The 17,910-nt window shown below is 35.5% G+C and overlaps 3 protein-coding genes, 1 non-coding gene and 1 pseudogene across 7 annotated transcripts; 2 read left to right on the top strand and 3 right to left on the bottom strand.

Annotated features, from left to right (window-relative positions):
- Window positions 1-157: 157 nt before the first annotated feature.
- On the bottom strand, window positions 158-3,651 carry LOC102628007 (uncharacterized). Of its 3 annotated transcripts, none has more exons than XM_025095301.2 (5): window positions 3,244-3,651; window positions 2,050-2,216; window positions 1,427-1,720; window positions 1,039-1,302; window positions 158-784 (listed from the first exon to the last, which is right to left on the bottom strand). In XM_025095301.2, exons 1-5 carry the CDS (start codon window positions 3,563-3,565, stop codon window positions 341-343), a joined length of 1,491 nt encoding a protein of 496 aa, XP_024951069.1. In that variant the 5' UTR covers window positions 3,566-3,651; the 3' UTR covers window positions 158-340. The 3 variants fall into 3 exon arrangements, with proteins under 3 accessions (XP_024951069.1, XP_006469244.1, XP_024951070.1); XM_006469181.4 differs by having other exon boundaries at window positions 158-718; window positions 3,244-3,640; XM_025095302.2 differs by having other exon boundaries at window positions 2,050-2,270; window positions 3,244-3,392.
- A 3,205-nt stretch (window positions 3,652-6,856) lies between these two features.
- Window positions 6,857-8,182, bottom strand: LOC102628300 (probable calcium-binding protein CML25). Its single transcript, XM_006469182.4, has one exon. It carries the CDS (start codon window positions 7,739-7,741, stop codon window positions 7,103-7,105), a length of 639 nt encoding a protein of 212 aa, XP_006469245.1. The 5' UTR covers window positions 7,742-8,182; the 3' UTR covers window positions 6,857-7,102.
- Window positions 8,183-11,614: 3,432 nt separating this feature from the next.
- Window positions 11,615-15,312, top strand: LOC102628596 (ankyrin repeat-containing protein At2g01680). The gene is made up of 3 exons (XM_006469183.4): window positions 11,615-12,248; window positions 13,244-13,653; window positions 14,142-15,312. Exons 1-3 carry the CDS (start codon window positions 11,933-11,935, stop codon window positions 15,018-15,020), a joined length of 1,605 nt encoding a protein of 534 aa, XP_006469246.1. The 5' UTR covers window positions 11,615-11,932; the 3' UTR covers window positions 15,021-15,312.
- A 542-nt stretch (window positions 15,313-15,854) lies between these two features.
- On the bottom strand, window positions 15,855-16,225 carry LOC127900360 (uncharacterized; annotated as a pseudogene). Its single transcript, XR_008052368.1, has one exon. The product of XR_008052368.1 is annotated as an uncharacterized LOC127900360 (transcript).
- Window positions 16,226-16,872: 647 nt separating this feature from the next.
- On the top strand, window positions 16,873-16,959 carry TRNAS-GGA (transfer RNA serine (anticodon GGA)). Its single transcript has one exon. It is a non-coding gene; the product is annotated as a tRNA-Ser (tRNA).
- The last annotated feature ends 951 nt before the right edge of the window (window positions 16,960-17,910 follow it).

The raw sequence follows: 17,910 nt of genomic DNA, 5'->3' as shown, positions 1-17,910 counted from the left end.
GAAACGAATAAATTTGCATCCACTTGCAAACTCAAATTATACAATTCACTCGCAAACTTAAATTGTACAATTTGTTTAGTCGATTCAGGGTAATTCACATGGAGAACTATAAATAACATGATGGAATGCAAATTTTCCATCAGTATGTTGCCAAATATCAATGAAAAGATAAGCTGAATAAAAGTTCAACTGTGAAAAAGGAATCTAAAAATCCATTGCACAGAGGCTGTCCCTTCCAGTAAACCAGTCAAAATTTTCAAGGTGCATAACAAAACATGGGGATAATGGGAGATCAAAACATACATGATGAGCAGAGTAATGACCCTCCAGCCATCAAATATCAGCCTTGAGTAGCGGTTGTCTCCTTTGATGATAGTAATTTCACCCGCCTCGAGAGATTTCTCATAATATCTATAATCAGAGTTTTCTTCTGGATTCTGAACTGGATGACCAAAACAGTAGAAGCTGAAACTCCCTGCTTCAGTAAAGATTCATCTTCCATTATTTTTGTCGGAAAATGTTCTAGTGCAATTGCACATAGGGCAATAATCGTGCGGAAAACAGCAACTTCATTTGTGATTCCAAGAGGAGCTTCAGCTGACAAAGATTGGAGTGTGTTCAAATCATGCTTCTGTACGGTTTCTGAGTCACTTGCAAGTAGTACTCTTAAGGCTGCCAACAAGCGTCCCTCTACTAATTCAGGACCTCCTAAGCTAACCTGTTGAGAGTTAAACAGGTCACTAGTAATATTCATGGCTTCTAAGAAGCTGCTGGTGGCTGATACCTAAAAGGCTTGAAAACAAGATGGAAGTTATAACTGCAATATAAGGAGGTGGATTACAAATTTTTTACCAAGGCTAAATTCTTATAAATAACCAAAGATAACACAAGTATCTTGGCCATAATTGGGAAGGCACAAAATAGAAACTAAAGCTACCATCATGGAACTCATCCTGAAAAACGCGTGTGTCCTTCAATTTGTTGAAAGCAATTCAAAAAGATAAATAATTAATTAACCAGATGAGAGTAAGCTGAGACCTTGACAATTGCAGTTTCTCCAACCAAATTTAACTGGGATAAAATTCGCTGCTGCCATGCAGCTGGTGAAGAGAAGTTTGGTGAAGACACCCCAGCCGCCATACTAGCAGCATCCATAAGTGCTCCCTCATACTTGAGCTCAATGGTGTCATAGGGATTTGAAGGCATTACGAATCCATAATCCAGTAAGAAGAAATCATTGCTTAGGCACCCATAATTAAGAAGTAAAGAATCATTTTGTTTAATCTCTGTCTCTGCAACAACCTGACTTCAGGGAAAGAAAGAGAGAGAGATTGACATTAACCTTAACACAGCAAAGAAAACAAGGGAAACTTCTTTTCAGAAAATAAAAGGAGTCAAAGAATAAAAGAAAAAGATTAGGACCTGCCTTTATCAGAAGTTGCAAATCATCTTCTTCCTGGATAATTTGGGCATTCGGATTGAAGCTATGGTTGCACATATCAATGAGAGGAAGCATCACAGGGACCTCATTGCGTGTCCCAGCTGCTAGCTTTTTCCCATGCAAACGAAATGCCCGAGATGAGACAGCTGACATTGCCCATCCAAGAGATGATGCATTTAATTCCTGGCCTCCAAAAGGGTGATCATTTGGTTTCACATTTGCAAGAGCACGTCTGACCTCTTGATCAAAATCAAGAAGAAAACGGCAACGTTTGTTTACCTGTTTTTATAAAATAGAATTAAACAGATCATTATTACCTTTGAAGCCATGTATATATAAGGCTGTTGAAGAATCTAAACAAGAACATGTTTTGCCTTCACCTAGCCAGCTCACGAGCCAACCAACAGTATTATAACATCAGCCATTTGCAGAGGTCTTAGAGCACAGGAAATAATAATTGCAATAACAATTATTCTTAGTTTAGTGTCAGAATTATGCAGGCAGAAGGAATTTCCAAATTTCCAGCACAACCTCAAAAGTTTGAACCCAAAACCCCCCATTTTTGTTTAGTGGATCATATTCACTTTTGAGTTGGTTAAATGGTATACCTGGTAGAGAAGTGGCGCATATTGCAAGTTCTTAATATCCTCCCCTTGAAAGAAGATTGGCACACTGTAAGTTTCAGGAAGATTGCTAATATACGGCCACCAGAAGCTTCCCAACCTCGCTCTTTCTTGCAGCAGCTTCAAACCCAATTTCATCGCCCATAGTTCCTCTGCCAAATGCTCCCACAATGTCCAGTTTACTCATATTCAAAACTCTAAACAGCCTAATTTACAGAACTTGAAGTTACTAGCCTATATTGAGTAAAATATATTTATGTGACATCACACAACAGCAGAATTTTACTTGATCAAAGATTCACACAAACTTTTTATAGCCACACATACCCCATGAACACAACTAATGGTAATGCTCAAACTGAATAAAACAGAATTTCTATATATAGTATTCTTCCCATTCCCTAAAACCATAAGAAAAGTTGGACACAAGTTCAAGCACTCCCAAAATTAAGCGTGCCTATACGAATGAAATGTTTTTCATGTCCTCTTTCCTCTCTACTCCTCAACCACCTTCCAATTCACTCCTTAATACATTGCCAATTTGCCGTGACATATCAAAATACACTGCCGTGAGATTATAAAATAATAATGTCATGACCAGTCACCATAAGAAAATGTTGACTTAAGATGCCTTCATGTATTTCCAAATTATAGTAACAAGAACCTAATCTGGTCGTTTTTAGTTGGCAACAGAGTCTATGCATCTTTCAGGTGGTCTATCACACAATGAAGTCCTAGACTAGTAACTTAAAGTCCTAAATATTGTTTGTATTAACAAGGAAAAATATTGGAATAGTAGCATTTGAATAACATGGAAAATATACAAAATGAGCTTAAAATCCTAGAATAACCTTATTTGACATTACAAAATCAAAACTTTTGCATTGAATTGCATTCAGGGAGAAAGATTTTCCATTTCCTTCAAATGAACACTAGTTATCTACAGCTACAAGAACATTCAAAATAAATCATTTCTTCACCCATTTTCTCTGCTCAGATAAACTCAAAACACAGCCCAATTAGCAATGTCACCATATATCCAGTCAAGCATCTACTCTTCCAAGAAAAAAAAAAAAATTTGGTGGGGGGGGGGGGGGGGGGGGGGGGGGGGGTTGGGGGGGGTTGGGGTGGTGGTTGTGCGGTTGTGTTTCAGTTGGAGTAGAACCGAAAAGCACATACCAGGAACTTGGGAAGCCAAATCAACTAAGACAGAATCAGCCCCATCTCCAGCGTCGGATTCAAACTTCAACGGTATATGATCAGGAAGAGCAATGAGAAGTGACCCTTTTGGAATATCTTGTGAGGCGACCAATCCAAGACCGTAAGTTTCATTATCTTCTTGAGGAAATATCTTGACTGCTTGGTGCACGAACCCGCCTTCTTTCTTGACCCACTTGACCAAGTCCGGTGGGTGAGGTACCAGCCGTGTATGGTAAGAAGCAGCGCACGTTATCGGGCGGATGTGGATTAGGGACGATAGTACAATCTTTGAGACTGCCATGGTTACACTCTACTAACTGTGTCAGCTGCTTTTCAACAATTAAAGAAAAAGCTTTTCCTGGAAGGCTCCTGGACTGGGCCGGACCCACCACGCCTATGAGTCCATTAAGGGCTTGGCTACTTTTCACCGAAACTCCGACCAGCCCGATTATGCCTATGAGTCCGCGTGGGCTTAACTGATTCAGCTAGGCTAGCCAGTAGATACCTCCATTTGTGGGCTTCTTTTTTTCTCCTTTCTGCTGCTACAATTTTTATTTTGTTTTGTTTTAATTTTTAAGAACCGGGAAATGTTATTATAAAAAATATATCGTATTAGTATGGACATAATTGTTCACAAAATGATGTGTGTATCTCTTCGGTAATTATCATTTTTATTAATTTATTATTCCTCGGATTTAGGATTTAGATCCTCTTCTAATCTAATTTTTTTCTAATTTTTTTGAGATCTCACTACATGTGGCAATTTTATGATGAATGATCTAAATTTATTTCCTTTTTTTTCATAAATTGATATATTACTATATTGATGTTTTTTGTCTTCCTTAATTTTAAAAGATCGAGTATAATTAAACAATATCAATCATAATGGTTTTATAAAATCACTTTTGTATTCTTTATGGATCTTCTAATCAAATTAACTGGGAAGAAGAAACAGCCCGATAAATGTATTAGAAATCGAATTTTGAAGTAAATCAAAAGAAAAGCAGCAAAATTGCACAATCAAATAACAACAAAGTGAGTTTATAGTTGGTGGGAGATTTACACACAATAAACTATTCTTGTATGACCTTTTTTTTCATATTTCTTTATTTATTTTTAGATTAATTTCAAGTTCCCAATAAATTTTTTCTGTTTGATGGATTTTCTATTAGTTTGGAGAAAAGGGTTCATGAAAGAATTTGAAGAAGAAGATGATAGACATTACGAGGGAAAATAATCATTTTGAAATAATTTGAAGAAGAAGATGATAGACATTAGGAGAGAAAATAATCATTTATGGAAAATAAAAATTAAATAAATTTTGTCTATGGAATACAAAACTGCTACATGTATAGAGATCTCCAAAAGATTAGAAAAAGATTAGATTAAAAGAAAATTCGAATCCAAAAGGACAAAAGAAAATGATGGCATTATGAAATGATATGATAAAGATTTATCAGTCATCAAACACTTATAGACTAACGAATACTACTATATATATATTTATTATATAAAAAAAAGTTGTGAATTTTAAAACTTTCAAAGTTTCTAATTTTCATAGTTCTCAAAAACTCCTATATCATCTCATCCTTCCACATTTTTTTATTTCCGAAGTATACCTTTTTCAGTGATGAGTTGAGAGTTGGGTGACAAAAATTTAGATGATAACGTGCATTACAAAGACAACACCCAAAGGCTTCACCTTAGTTTGGGTGATTTTTCAGTTGAGTCCTCATGATTTCTAGAAAAATATTCAAGAAACCAGAAGTTTATAAAATGAATCAATTAATCCATTTAAATTCAAATTTATATTATATCAATTTCTTGACTTAATTCGTCCATCAGAAAAGTTAGTAAACATTTTTTTTTTTGTATGCGTTAGTAAATATGTTAACTTATACATAAAAAGATAACTATACGCCCATAATATTAGAAAATTATAATAATATCTAGTAAAAATGAAATAAAAAATAGTTAAGTAAATTATATTCAAACTAACAGACACCTAAGAATATTAAGATAAATTAAAATTCAAACACAAGAAATAACTTCTTTTGTTGAGATTGACAAAAAACGATCTGATATTATTGAAAATACATTTGAATTCATATTGCAACTTAGTGAATGGCTTTTAAAGTTGGATTCGGACACAGTCCAGTTTGTAATAAGGTAGAACTTAAAGATTGTGCAAGTGTTCAATTTAGTTTATGATTACTTTATAGACTTCATGAAAACTGAATCTTTTCACCTTTAGACCAATTTTGGATGTGTTGATGAAAATCAAGATATATTATATCAATTCCTTGACCTAAGAATATCAAGATACACACACACACACACTAAAACAGATTTTCAAGTTATACCTTTGTAGTTCTTGTAAATTGGGACAGCCCCTTTGGTTGTGTTCAAGACACTTACAAGCACTACATCTGATGCTAAATTTTTTATCTGTTAGTTTGGCCTCACCAGGTAGCTTTCTTCTAGATCTCCCGTCCTATATATACAAAGAATGCAAGCAGTTTTTGCAGCATTGACCTAAGTTAATTACTAGTTGAGTTAATATAAAAACATTAATTAGTAGGTATAAACTATTTGATGCCTGTCAAAAACAAAATAAAGAATAAGGAGGTGGCTCAATTGTTTTTGGTAAAAATGCCCTTAACACGATTAACTCTTTTAACGGGAGAATTAAATTAAGGACGTGAATGACATAAATTCTGAATTTGAAAGAATTTAATTGGTTCATTTTACAAACTTCTGGTCTCTGAATTTCTTTTTTTTTTTTTTCCTACAATTAGTGATTCAACTAAAAATTATCGCTTAATTCACTTAGTAACTGAACTAAAAATTACCTCTTAATTTTTAATTTAAGGGCACAAAACTCCACAAATTTGAAATCTTTCATCTAAAGTCTTTTGTAGTTTGGCCTTCACAATAAAATTATAAGATACAAATGAATGAATTCGTATAAATTTTGATAATCAGACTAAACATTGATAGTTCATGATACTATGATAGTATCCTTATACCTTAGGCAAAAAAAGATGAGGATTAATTACGATAGGATCCATGGAAGTACTGTAAATAAAATAACCCAATTGCATGTATCCTGAGCGTCACCATAATTGAGATTTTGAGACTTAACTAGTGTTCGCATTAGATTATTAAAGATTTAAAAATTTTCAGTCACTTTTCTTATGTATAATCCTCTTCCCGCTCAGCCCTTTCTCCTCCTCGTCCGTAGAGACAAGCAAAATGTAAGGTGGAAAAGGAATTTAATTTCTAATCATTCTATATATGCTTTAAAAAAAAAAACAAAATTCTAAAACGTACTTTTGAATTAGGACTGTTAAAATCGAATCAAAATTCCTTTTGTCTGAGTTTTTACTAGATGATGAATCAAGACGTATTTACAGTAGTATTTCAAATAATAAAATCTCCTACAATGTCAAATCTCCTACAATGTCGTTCATATAAGTAGGGGGGAGATTCTATTTCCATAATTAGATTTCCATTTTTTTTTCATAATTAAGACTCGTTAATGATAATGGATAAAATGATCAATAACTGTATATATAAAACCAAAAAAAAAAAAAAAATCACAGAAAATATATACGTAGTAATCATGAAATGCTCTCATAACCAAATAAATTCATGACGAATCCGGAAATTTAAAAAAGAAAAAAGAGGAAGAAGAAGAAGAAATATACACAGAAGAGTCAAATTCGGAAAGAAGACACGTTGGATTAATTCAGGAACACATATGAAGCAGAGGAGCACCCAGAAAGAAATTAACGCTAACAATTTGGTTTGTTTTGTTTTGTTTTGTTTCGGGAAGCTAGACAGCGACTTGTCCTTGGACGGGATCAGCAAATTCATACCTAGAACCCGCCGTCATCATAACCTTAAACTCCTCGAAATCAATGGTGCCATCGCCGTCACAGTCGACGCCGCGTATCATTCTCCTGCACTCAGCGAGGGTACAGTCGTCCCCCAGGCTCCTCAACACCTGGTGCAGTTCCTCGGCGGTAATGGATCCGTTCCCGTCAATGTCGTACACCGAAAACGCATCTTTCAGATTCTCCATGACCTCCGCGGAATCAACGCCCTTGGTGTTCAGCTCCACGAACTCGTCGAAGTCGACGAATCCGTCCCCGTCCGCGTCTATCTCCTTCACCATCTTCTGCAGCTCCTCCTCCGTGGCAGCGTGTCCCAGGCTGGTCAGGATGGACCCCAGCTCCGACGCCGAGATCTTGCCGTCTCCGTTCGCATCGAATTTGTTGAAAACCTGTCGGAGTTCATGCACGTCCGGGATGATCACATTATTATTATTATTACTACTGCTGTTGCTCCTGTTGCTGTTGCAAGCAGCGGAGGTTGCCGTTATCAGAGGATGCGGAGAATGCTGAGATCCATTAGGTGACATCGAGGGGAACGAAGATTTCTTCTTCAGGTGGAAAATGGAACCCAAACCCATGTAATATATATGTAAAGGTCGGTTTCAGGGATGTTATACGGAGAGCGAGAGATTTGATATTTGATGGGAGGCGGTGGCAGAGGAATCTTTAGATCGAAAAATCGGAGGATTTATAGTGGTTGTTGTTGGCGTTTGGAAGAAAAAGGACGATGTGTTAATAAAAATTGGGAGTAAAAATTAAGGCGGGGGGGTTATATATATTTTGGGTGGTTTACGGAGAAAGTTAAGGCGTGATTGGCTGACTGCATTCCCCCAACAACGGGAGAAGAGGGTTGGCCGCATGATTTCTAATTACAGTTGGTCTAACTAGCTACCCTGCCTCGTACTGCTGTCACGTTTCCCATTTTTAATCAAGTCTTCTTCTTTTTTTTCTTTTTTTCTTCAGTTTTAATTTGAATTCATCTTTCATGATTGATACGGCAGTGTACCACCGGTTTTGACTAATGTTTAATTAATTACGCTTGTTTTAAATAATATTAGACGCGTACAAATTTTGTTGTACACAATACGAGGGAAATGCCAAAATAAGTACGTACTTGGAAGGACATATGCTTTTGAATGTATTTGAGTTGTGAATTATTGGAGTATATAAGGATAAATTTTAGAATACATCTGAGGTACCATGTCACCCATACAACAAGCAATGATGTCATGACATGTGTGGATTTATTTTGAACCACTATCATGCAAGTGGTGATTATATTAAATTCAATTACACATGTCATGCATGCATCAATTGATTGTAGTACATCTGAAATATTTTAGAATTTCTCTTATACAAGATATTTGGAATCCTCGACATGATCGTGTTTTAAATCTTCGAAAACAGTTTCGTTATCTCCTTTGATCTCTTTAATTTATTATCGGTACGCAACTTTCAAAATATCGACGAACCTAAGCGTAATCACAACCGTATATCACGAAAACATCATCTATAGATAAGGTAATGGATATGGAAATAAAAAATTGAACACATAAAGTGGGAGGCACGTCCTCACTTTATTCTTAAAGTTAAGGAATTTTTATTATAAAGAAGTTAATTTTTTTTTTCTAAATATTTGCAAGTATATCCAATATATTTTTGGTCCAATTATTCAGATTGCATCATCCAACGAAGAAAGAAATCGATTTTGTTGTATAAACAAGTAGGGAACTTCGAGAGTTCTCTTTGCGTTTATCGCCAAAAAGACCCATTACCTATGGACTAAAGTGCACCTGAAGCAGGTTTTTTTCTTCCCCTTTTGTTAGCTCCAAAATGACTCACTCTCGAGCCATTATGAATACAAAATGACCCTTAAAATTATTATTTCCCTATTTTTTTAGTCATCAATGTGATATAATTTTTGTCTTTAGTTGAGTACTATAGATTCAAAATAACATAAACACCTATGTCATGTTATTTATTTAATTTATTTTTTTTGGGAACATTGATATTATAATAAGAGGATTGGTGATATTTATTATTAAACAATTACTAGAGGTAATCGAAATTAAACTTATGAAACGCAATTTAAATTTTTCTCTCACTGATATTCAAAAAGATATTTACCACGGACCTTTGCATGTTTAATTTGTTAACAACATATAAATAACAAACTTGGTCTTCTATTTTTTGTTCATATTTTACTGTAGCACCAGCTAAGTAAATTAATCAGATGTGATGCATGGATTGCTGTTTTGGAATTTATGTCGATTAACTTATTTAATAATTTTGACCGAAGCTTAACAAAACGCTCACGGTCGCAGTCACTTTGAAGATCATTCATGTGAAAGCTTTGTAATTTAATAAATGGCGTGGAAAATGGTAACGAGAGCTCACGGGCAACCCCAAAACAACAAGTGAAAGAGCGCCTCGTGATATTGATTCACGGCCCTCAAGAAACTCGCCTTCGACCCCTCGTGATTTAATCAAAATTTGGACTCACGCTACAGTGAAATGTAATTAACAAAGTTTATCAATAAAATCGCCAGAAAATTCTCAATTATTTTATTTTTAGTGATTAGGTGTCGGGTTGACATCAGGCCCAATGGAAGCCTTTGACCTGAAGGGCTTTCTATGATGTGAACTGAGTGGCATGAGGCCCATTCTAGAGTAAGCCCTTGAGCTGAGCCCAAATGGCATGACCTTGCATCTCTGCAGTCAGAATGACAAATCACAAATGGAGTGGTGCTTGCTGCTCAATCCATATCTAGTACTGTGCTCGTGTCTATTTGTTCATTGCTCGCCGACGCTAACTAGGCCAACTTTAATCAGACTGCAATAGAATGGACCAACAAACATGATGTAAATCCTTGTGCTGATTAATTATTATTAGTTATATTTATAAATAAGCAAAACGAGAGATGCAAGGAGTGAGAGTAATACTATATTCATTGAAAATTGCATAAAATTTGATATAAAAAATACAAAAGACAACATTATTGAATAATTAAAGTTTGAAATTTTAAATTGTTCTATCTCTTGGGTAGTTAAGTGGGAAGGAAGGATTTTATCAAGTGTGTCAAACAAATAAAATTTAACTCTTAAGAAATCATAAGTTTAGTAAGTTTATATTACAAGTCTATGTAATACTGCCCCTGACATTAGTAATCGAATAATTTGGTCACTGGATGTTTAAAATTAGGATCTTGTGTATAACGATGAAGAATGATGTGATCATCCCCCAAAAAAAAAAAAAAAAAAAGTTTATTGTAACACACTTCACTTGTATCAAATTTATTTGTGGCTTGCCAGTTGCTAAATCACTTGTGGTTTGGGAGTACGATAGTGAAAATTATAGTCATTTTAATCTTCTTTTTTTTTTTTTTAATTTAATATCAGTGCTCATTATCGTACTAGTATATTATAACGCTTCACCAAGAAAACAAATTTATCTTAGGTTGATGAGTAGTGCAAGAACCCATTCTGTGTATTGAGAGATTTTTATTTTTAATTTTTTTTTTAAGAGGGCGTGGCGGCGTGCGGTGCGAAATTATTGCACACAAATGTGAGGGGACGACTGATGCAAAATGGATCCCCGTTTGATGTAAGTTACATCTGTCCTGTACAATTTCATTCAGCTCTCTATATTCTATATTATTTACAATTGATTCATAAGTATTAAACAACTTTCTACATTATAAAAATTAATTAAGAATTTTGTAGTAATTTGTTGCAATTTAACTCATTCTGATTTTGATTATAAGACAAAGTAAACACATAAATGATAATACAACTCATTCTAATTATGATTCCTGCAGTTCAAGTAAATAAATTATTCTGATTCCAATTCTAGTTATTTCGATTCTAACTCATTATGTTTTTAGATAATTTCGATTCCTATTTAGTGAACGCACTATACAATTGTAAACTATTCTATATTCAATTAGACTACTCTATATTATTTACAATTTATTCATAGATATTATGAATTTAATAGTGCATTCACTATAAAATTATAGGGGACGAATTAGTACTGTAAAGGTTTTAATGAGATAAAACAGAGCACAAGGGACTTAATGAAATTTTTATAATGCAGAAAATTTTTTAATACTTAAGAATAAATTATAAATAATATAGAGCATAGGGGCTGAATGAAATTTTACAGGACAGCAACAACTTACCTCAGCTGTAAAACTTAGGCGGACCCATGTAAAATAAGGACACGGCTAACTCCGGGAAATAAATCCATATACAAACTCAGACACATTGCTCAAGCAACTGCTGTCAAAGTACTGCAATACTGGAATCTAGTAAATCTAGGCAGCGCATAGGCACACTACTCACAAGACTAAAAGTCTTATGTACAAATTAGCTGGCTGCATACAAAACAAAACAGCATTGCCACTGTGAATTTGTTTTGTTTTGTTTTGTGTTAAAAGAAAAATAAAATGGAATTCTATGAAAGAGTCAACCCAACACCCCCCACATGGTGTTTTGCTGTCAAAAGCGAGTAGACTGTAGACCCAATTAATTGTTAATGAAAAACTTTCAAGAAATTCAAGGCCACCCACTCAATCAATCCACCAATTAGTCATATCCAAGAAGAGAGAAACGATACATGTGTCCCTTTATATCATCAAATCCTTCTCGCATCTTATTAAGTCTTCTCTTCATTGACAAAGAAGAAAGAAAACACAAAGTGTACTAAAGAAGAAGAAGATCATTTTTATTATGCTTGTAAATTGGATTTCAGTTCTTCAAGTCTTCTGATGGATTCATTAAAGTCATTCAGGTTCATTACCCACCAATCTTTTTTCTCTGCCGTTCGATCTGGGGACCTGGAAACCATCAAGAATATTATTGATAATTTGACAAAGGATGAAGCTCCTGATGGTTCTTCTTTGGTATCTGAGCTAATGGCTATGCAGAATGATACAGGGGAGACTGCCCTGTACATCTCCGCAGCTAATAATTTTCAGGATATTTTCAGTTGCTTGCTTAAGTTTTGTGATGTTGAGATTGTCAAAATCAGGTCCCGGTCTGATATGAACACGTTTCATGTTGCCGCTAAGAAAGGCCACTTGGGTATGATTTTGGCTCTCTGAATTTCTGTCCCTTTTTATCTTTTCTGAGTTGTGTTTAGTTTGATCGTTTATAATTTAGCCGTTGATCGTTGATTCGGATAGTGATTTTGCATTCAGATGAGAGCCTTATATTTGTTAAATATATCTGGAATTGCTATTGCATTTGCTGCTCCTGATTTTTATGGATTGGATTAATTGGATGCATAAAGGATATTCACACGCGCTCAGATTTTGAGCTCTTACTGGGTTTTTGGCTGTGGGAGTACCACTGTATCTTGTTGATCCTGAATGAATATAAATACATGAAATTGAAACTTGAAATCATTTACTATTTGTAATTTCGGATCACTAAGCTGGCTTCCACCTTAAATGTACTCCGAAGTTTTTACTTCTATCATTCAGTACTTTTTTATGTTCACAACTCGTAACTGTGTTTAATTTGCTGTATTCGGGGGTATCATGGTGATACACTTGAATTTTGGTTTCAAGAGCATTCTATAATTGGTGTAGCTGATCATTATATTAACATGCTGGTGGATTTATCGTTGCTTATGTTTATGGTAGAAACAAATTTTGATGAACTGTTCGGGATGATATAATCACCAGCAGATTTTATTTTCATGATTTAGTCATGTGCGAATAGAAAATCTTGCTAGAAAGGTTTATGACTATACATCCTTTATTTAACAATATACTAGTTTGTACTTGCTCAATATCTACTATCTTACAAGGCAAGGCCAGAAATAATAACTTATTTGCTTTGGTTTCTTTGAGTCATTCCAGACCATTTATGTCAACTGCTTCCTGTATATTGTAGAGGCCAGCACAACTAATAGAGGGTTGTATGTAAATTAGAGAACTATGAGATCTTGGTATTGAATTTTGAGCTTTTGTCCTAGAGTCTTTATTGAAAGTTGTACTTATGAACACATCTTGCCACCTGTACTTTGTCTTTTAGAGCTTACCCAGTTTTGAACTTTACATTATTTTGTTCAGGGATCGCAAAGGAGCTTGTGAGCATTTGGCCTGAGCTATGTAAGTCCTGTGACTCCTCAAATACTAGCCCACTTTATTCGGCAGCTGTGCAAGATCATTTGGATGTGGTGAATACCATCTTGGATGCTGATGTCAGCTGCACGAGAATAGTTAGAAAAAATGGAAAAACAGCGCTGCATACTGCTGCAAGGTATGGTCTCATTAATATAGTTACAGCTCTTATAGTCCGGGATCCAGAAATTGTCACAATTAAAGATAAGAAAGGTCAAACTGCACTCCATATGGCTGTAAAGGGTCAGTGTCCTTCAGTGGTAGAGGATATATTATCTGCTGATCATTTAATACTAAATGAGCGCGACAAGAAGGGCAATACAGCGGTGCATATAGCTACAAGGAAATGCCGTCCTCAGGTATCCTTAACTGATGTTTTGTTTTCTCATGAACTTCTTGTCATTGATGATATTTCTTTTTGTTGTTCTTTCATATACTTTTGGACTTTTCAATCAGTTTTAGCCCTAACAGTGAAATTATGAACTTCTTACACGGAAAGGGAAGATTAACATTGCACTACCCTAGAGTATCTGATTCATAGCATGAAAATGAAACAATTCCTTCTTGGTTGATCTTTGTCTCAAATTTGAAGAATCCATTTAGAAACATGGACCTTGGAATTATCCTGTCTCAAATACATAAATCTAGCATTGTAAAAATGTGAATCTATATACATAAAAGGTTGTGAATTCCAATGTAGCAGATAAAGGCATAAGCTTAATTAAGGTGCTAATGCCTCCAAAGAATAATGGTGCATGTTGCTGTAGTTTCTACATTAAGATTAGCTACAGATAAGGAAAGTTCATTTTTACTTATGTTTGTGTTACCGACATTTTGCAAATTTCAGATAGTATCCCTATTGCTAAGTTATACATCCATTGATGTCAACGCCATCAATAATCAGCGAGAAACTGCAATGGATTTAGCAGACAAACTCCAGTATGGAGATTCTACACTGGAAATTAAGGAAGCTCTTGCAGAGGCTGGTGCCAAGCATGCAAGATATGTTGGCCAGGTTGATGAAGCAATGGAACTTAAGAGGACTGTGAGTGACATTAAGCATGAAGTTAGTGCACAACTCATACAAAATGAAAAAACCAACAGAAGAGTTTCTGGCATCGCCAAGGAACTGAGGAAACTTCACAGAGAAGCTGTCCAAAACACCACCAATTCTATCACAGTTGTTGCTGTTCTTTTTGCCTCAATAGCTTTCTTGGCTTTGTTCAACTTGCCAGGCCAATATTTAATGCATGGACCAGAAGTAGGAAAGGCTAACATTGCTGACAAAGTAGGTTTCCGCGTGTTCTGCCTTTTAAATGCAACGTCTCTTTTCATATCTCTAGCTGTTGTAGTGGTTCAGATCACTCTGGTAGCCTGGGATACTACCGCTCAGAAGCAGGTTGTATCAGTAGTGAACAAGTTAATGTGGACAGCATGCGCTTGCACTTGTGCAGCATTTCTGTCTATAGCTTTTATGGTTGTGGGAAACGGACATTCATGGATGGCTATCACCATAACCCTAATGGGAGCGCCGATTCTTGTTGGGACACTTGCAAGTATGTGTTATTTTGTTTTCCGACAACGTTTTGGGCTTTTCCGCAACGATTCTCAGAGACGCATTAGAAGGGCAAGTGGAAGTAAGTCATTCTCATGGTCAGTATACTCCGCAAATATGTCAGACGTTGATGAGTATAACTCCGACATGGAGAAAATATATGCTCTGTAAACACACTACCCTATGGCTAGATGCTAGAAAAAGCTGGTTCAGCTGCACAAGTTTTATGTTGTTGGTGTTTGCTCTGTGTAACTGTTGTTCACCGGGATTAACCACTATTATAAAGCGTATTATGTATGCGCCTTTGAGCTTCAATGTTATGTAAAGAGGAAGTTCCACGATTTTCTTCTGCTTGAAATATAATTGACAAACAGAAGAGAGGAATGTAGATTCATGTATAAATTAGTCATGTTTTGGGGCATTTAATGATGGAATAAACTATCTAGGCATATCGATTTCTTCATATTTCGACTTCTATGAAGTTTCTTTCTTTGCTACAGCTGATAAAAATCGTTTTTGCACGATGCATATGTAGAAAGCCTATTTTTTTTTTTCGAGTATTTATTAGTGTATTTGCTCTTTACCCCCCCTCCTTTTTTTTTTTTCTTTTACTTTTTTCTTTCTATAGTAGAGATAGTCGCACGTAATGACAGATCACAGCCATATTATTAAAAGCTTGTGGTAAGAACGGATTTCGTTCTAGTGCCCGAAAATAATATTCTAAAGCTTTTGTATGTTCTCCGTTACTTGTGTGGATAAGGCCTATGTTATAGAGTATATAGCTTCGATCGTAAGGATCAATTTCTAGTCGCATAGCTTCATAATAATTCTGTAAAGCTTCCGCATAATTGCCTTCAGATTGAGCTGACATCCGTTACGGTCGTCATTCGATTCAAAGAATTCTCCGTTTCAAAACCGTACATGAGATGAAAATCTCATACGGCTCCTCCTTTATGTGCATTATGAGAATAATCCATGAAATCAAAAAAGATTGAAATATTCTCATTATGAACTAAGTGGGGCTAATGTTTTTACAAGAAATCTCTAGCCAACCTTCCTGCAAAAGCTTTTTTCTTAATATCACGCGTGTTGGTACTAGATAAAACCGGAAACTCCAACAATTTCTTTGTTCTCAACGCCCCTTAATTTACAGGAATTAATCACTTCAACAGTCTTCGATGGTTATACGGGTATCCACAGTACGAACGAGATGGATGTTTGTTATCCCAACCATTCTTCTTAGTCCCGATCCCGCTAAGAAATGGGGTAGTTTATAACAAAGTTTTTGTGTTGCTGATTCTTAGATGTAGCGCGTCTTCCCCTATGCTGCCTATTGGTACTAGTGTAGAGGGGTTGACTTGCAATACAGAACCCATCGGTGTAACCTTTCACTCAATACTAGAACTGACAATTGAAGCATAGATTTCTTCAATAATCTTTTTTTTTTTGTTCTTTTCTATTCCAACTCGTCTTTTTTTCTTCTAAGACTAAAAGCGGTAAATGCCTCTTTTTCTCCTACAGTTGTCGGAATTATTCGTAATAATATATTGGCTACAATCGAAAAGGTCTTATCAATAAAATTTCCGTTTATCCGCGATCTAGGCATAGGTAAAAATCCATTCTATAATTCGTTTCATTACCTCTTGTGAGAAAATGATCCCACAAACAAAGGAATTGTACAGTACAAAATAACATAAAAGCAGACGTGTTAAAAAAAATAAAAAAAAAAAAATAGACCGATCCGTTGATTCGTTCCAACTCATTGATTAAATCAGGTAGAAATATTAGAAAAAAAAGGAACATCATCTTCGCAAACAAGATATATAGTCTTATCGTTTTCAACAATTCCCTCACCAAAAAAAAAAAAGTTATCCTTTTCCCCAGACTCAAAGGAAGAATTTTTTCTTTGCTGAAAGGGTTTCTATTTTTCTAGTTAGAACGGATTCGATTGTCCGTACCCATCTACCAATCGAATTTGAACAACTCGCTATTCACGCGGGTTCTCGGTCATAATCATTGTGTAGGAGAGATGGCCGAGTGGTTCAAGGCGTAGCATTGGAACTGCTATGTAGACTTTTGTTTACCGGGGGTTCGAATCCCTCTCTTTCCGTACCTTGAACTAATTCATCAATGTTACTGACCGGAATGTATCCAAGCAAAAAAGAATGAATACCGAAGCAGTCAGACCTTTTTTTGAGCTAGATTCTCAATTCCTACGGGAAAGAAAGGGAAGGGGCAGGCAGGGGATAAAAATCTACCCTCGGATCTATGATACATGAATGGGATAAAAAAAAACTCCACGGATCAAACTCCTTACCTTGTATCCCTTTCCTTAAGTTAGGTGAAAGGGTAAATTTGTACGAGCCCGTTATTTTAGTTAGGTTTAAGTTTGACGAGAATAATATTCTACGACAAGCAATTCATTTATTTTCAAACCGACCCATTGACTATCTATTATTTGATTGACTAATCCTTTATATTGGAATGCGCGAAGAGTCAAATGCTTTGGCAATTCCTCATGGTGGGATGAATCAAGATAATTTTGAACCAGAGATCTAGATTTTGGGTCATCCCTTACTGTAATAATATCTCGGGGTTTGCAACGATAACTTGGTATATCGACTATACGACCATTAACTAAAATATGTCGATGGTTAACCAATTGGCGGGCTTGAGGAATAGTTGAAGCCATACCCAATCGAAAAAGAATGTTATCCAAACGCATTTCAAGTAATTGTAGTAAAACCAGACCGGTTGACCCTTTGGCTTTTCTGGCGATACGAACATATTTAAGTAATTGTCGTTCTGTAAGACCATAATGAAAACGCAATTTTTGTTTTTCTTCTAAACGAATTCGATATTGAGATTTTTTTACGGAGCGCAATTGGTTTCTAAAATCGCTTCCGGCTCTAGGCCTTTTACTCGTTAGTCCCGGCAAAGCCCCCAAACAACGTTTTTTTTTTTAAACGAGGCCCTCGGTAACGTGACATAAAGACTCCTTATTTTATTGAATTTCATAAACCTAAATTAAAACTGAGCTACATGATAAATGAAGCAAAAT

Source organism: Citrus sinensis, chromosome 2 (genome assembly GCF_022201045.2).
Source record: "Citrus sinensis cultivar Valencia sweet orange chromosome 2, DVS_A1.0, whole genome shotgun sequence".
NCBI classification, from domain to species: Eukaryota; Viridiplantae; Streptophyta; class Magnoliopsida; order Sapindales; family Rutaceae; genus Citrus; species Citrus sinensis.
The sequence above is the reverse complement of the archived record's forward strand: the minus strand, read 5'-3'. Positions and strand labels throughout refer to the sequence as shown.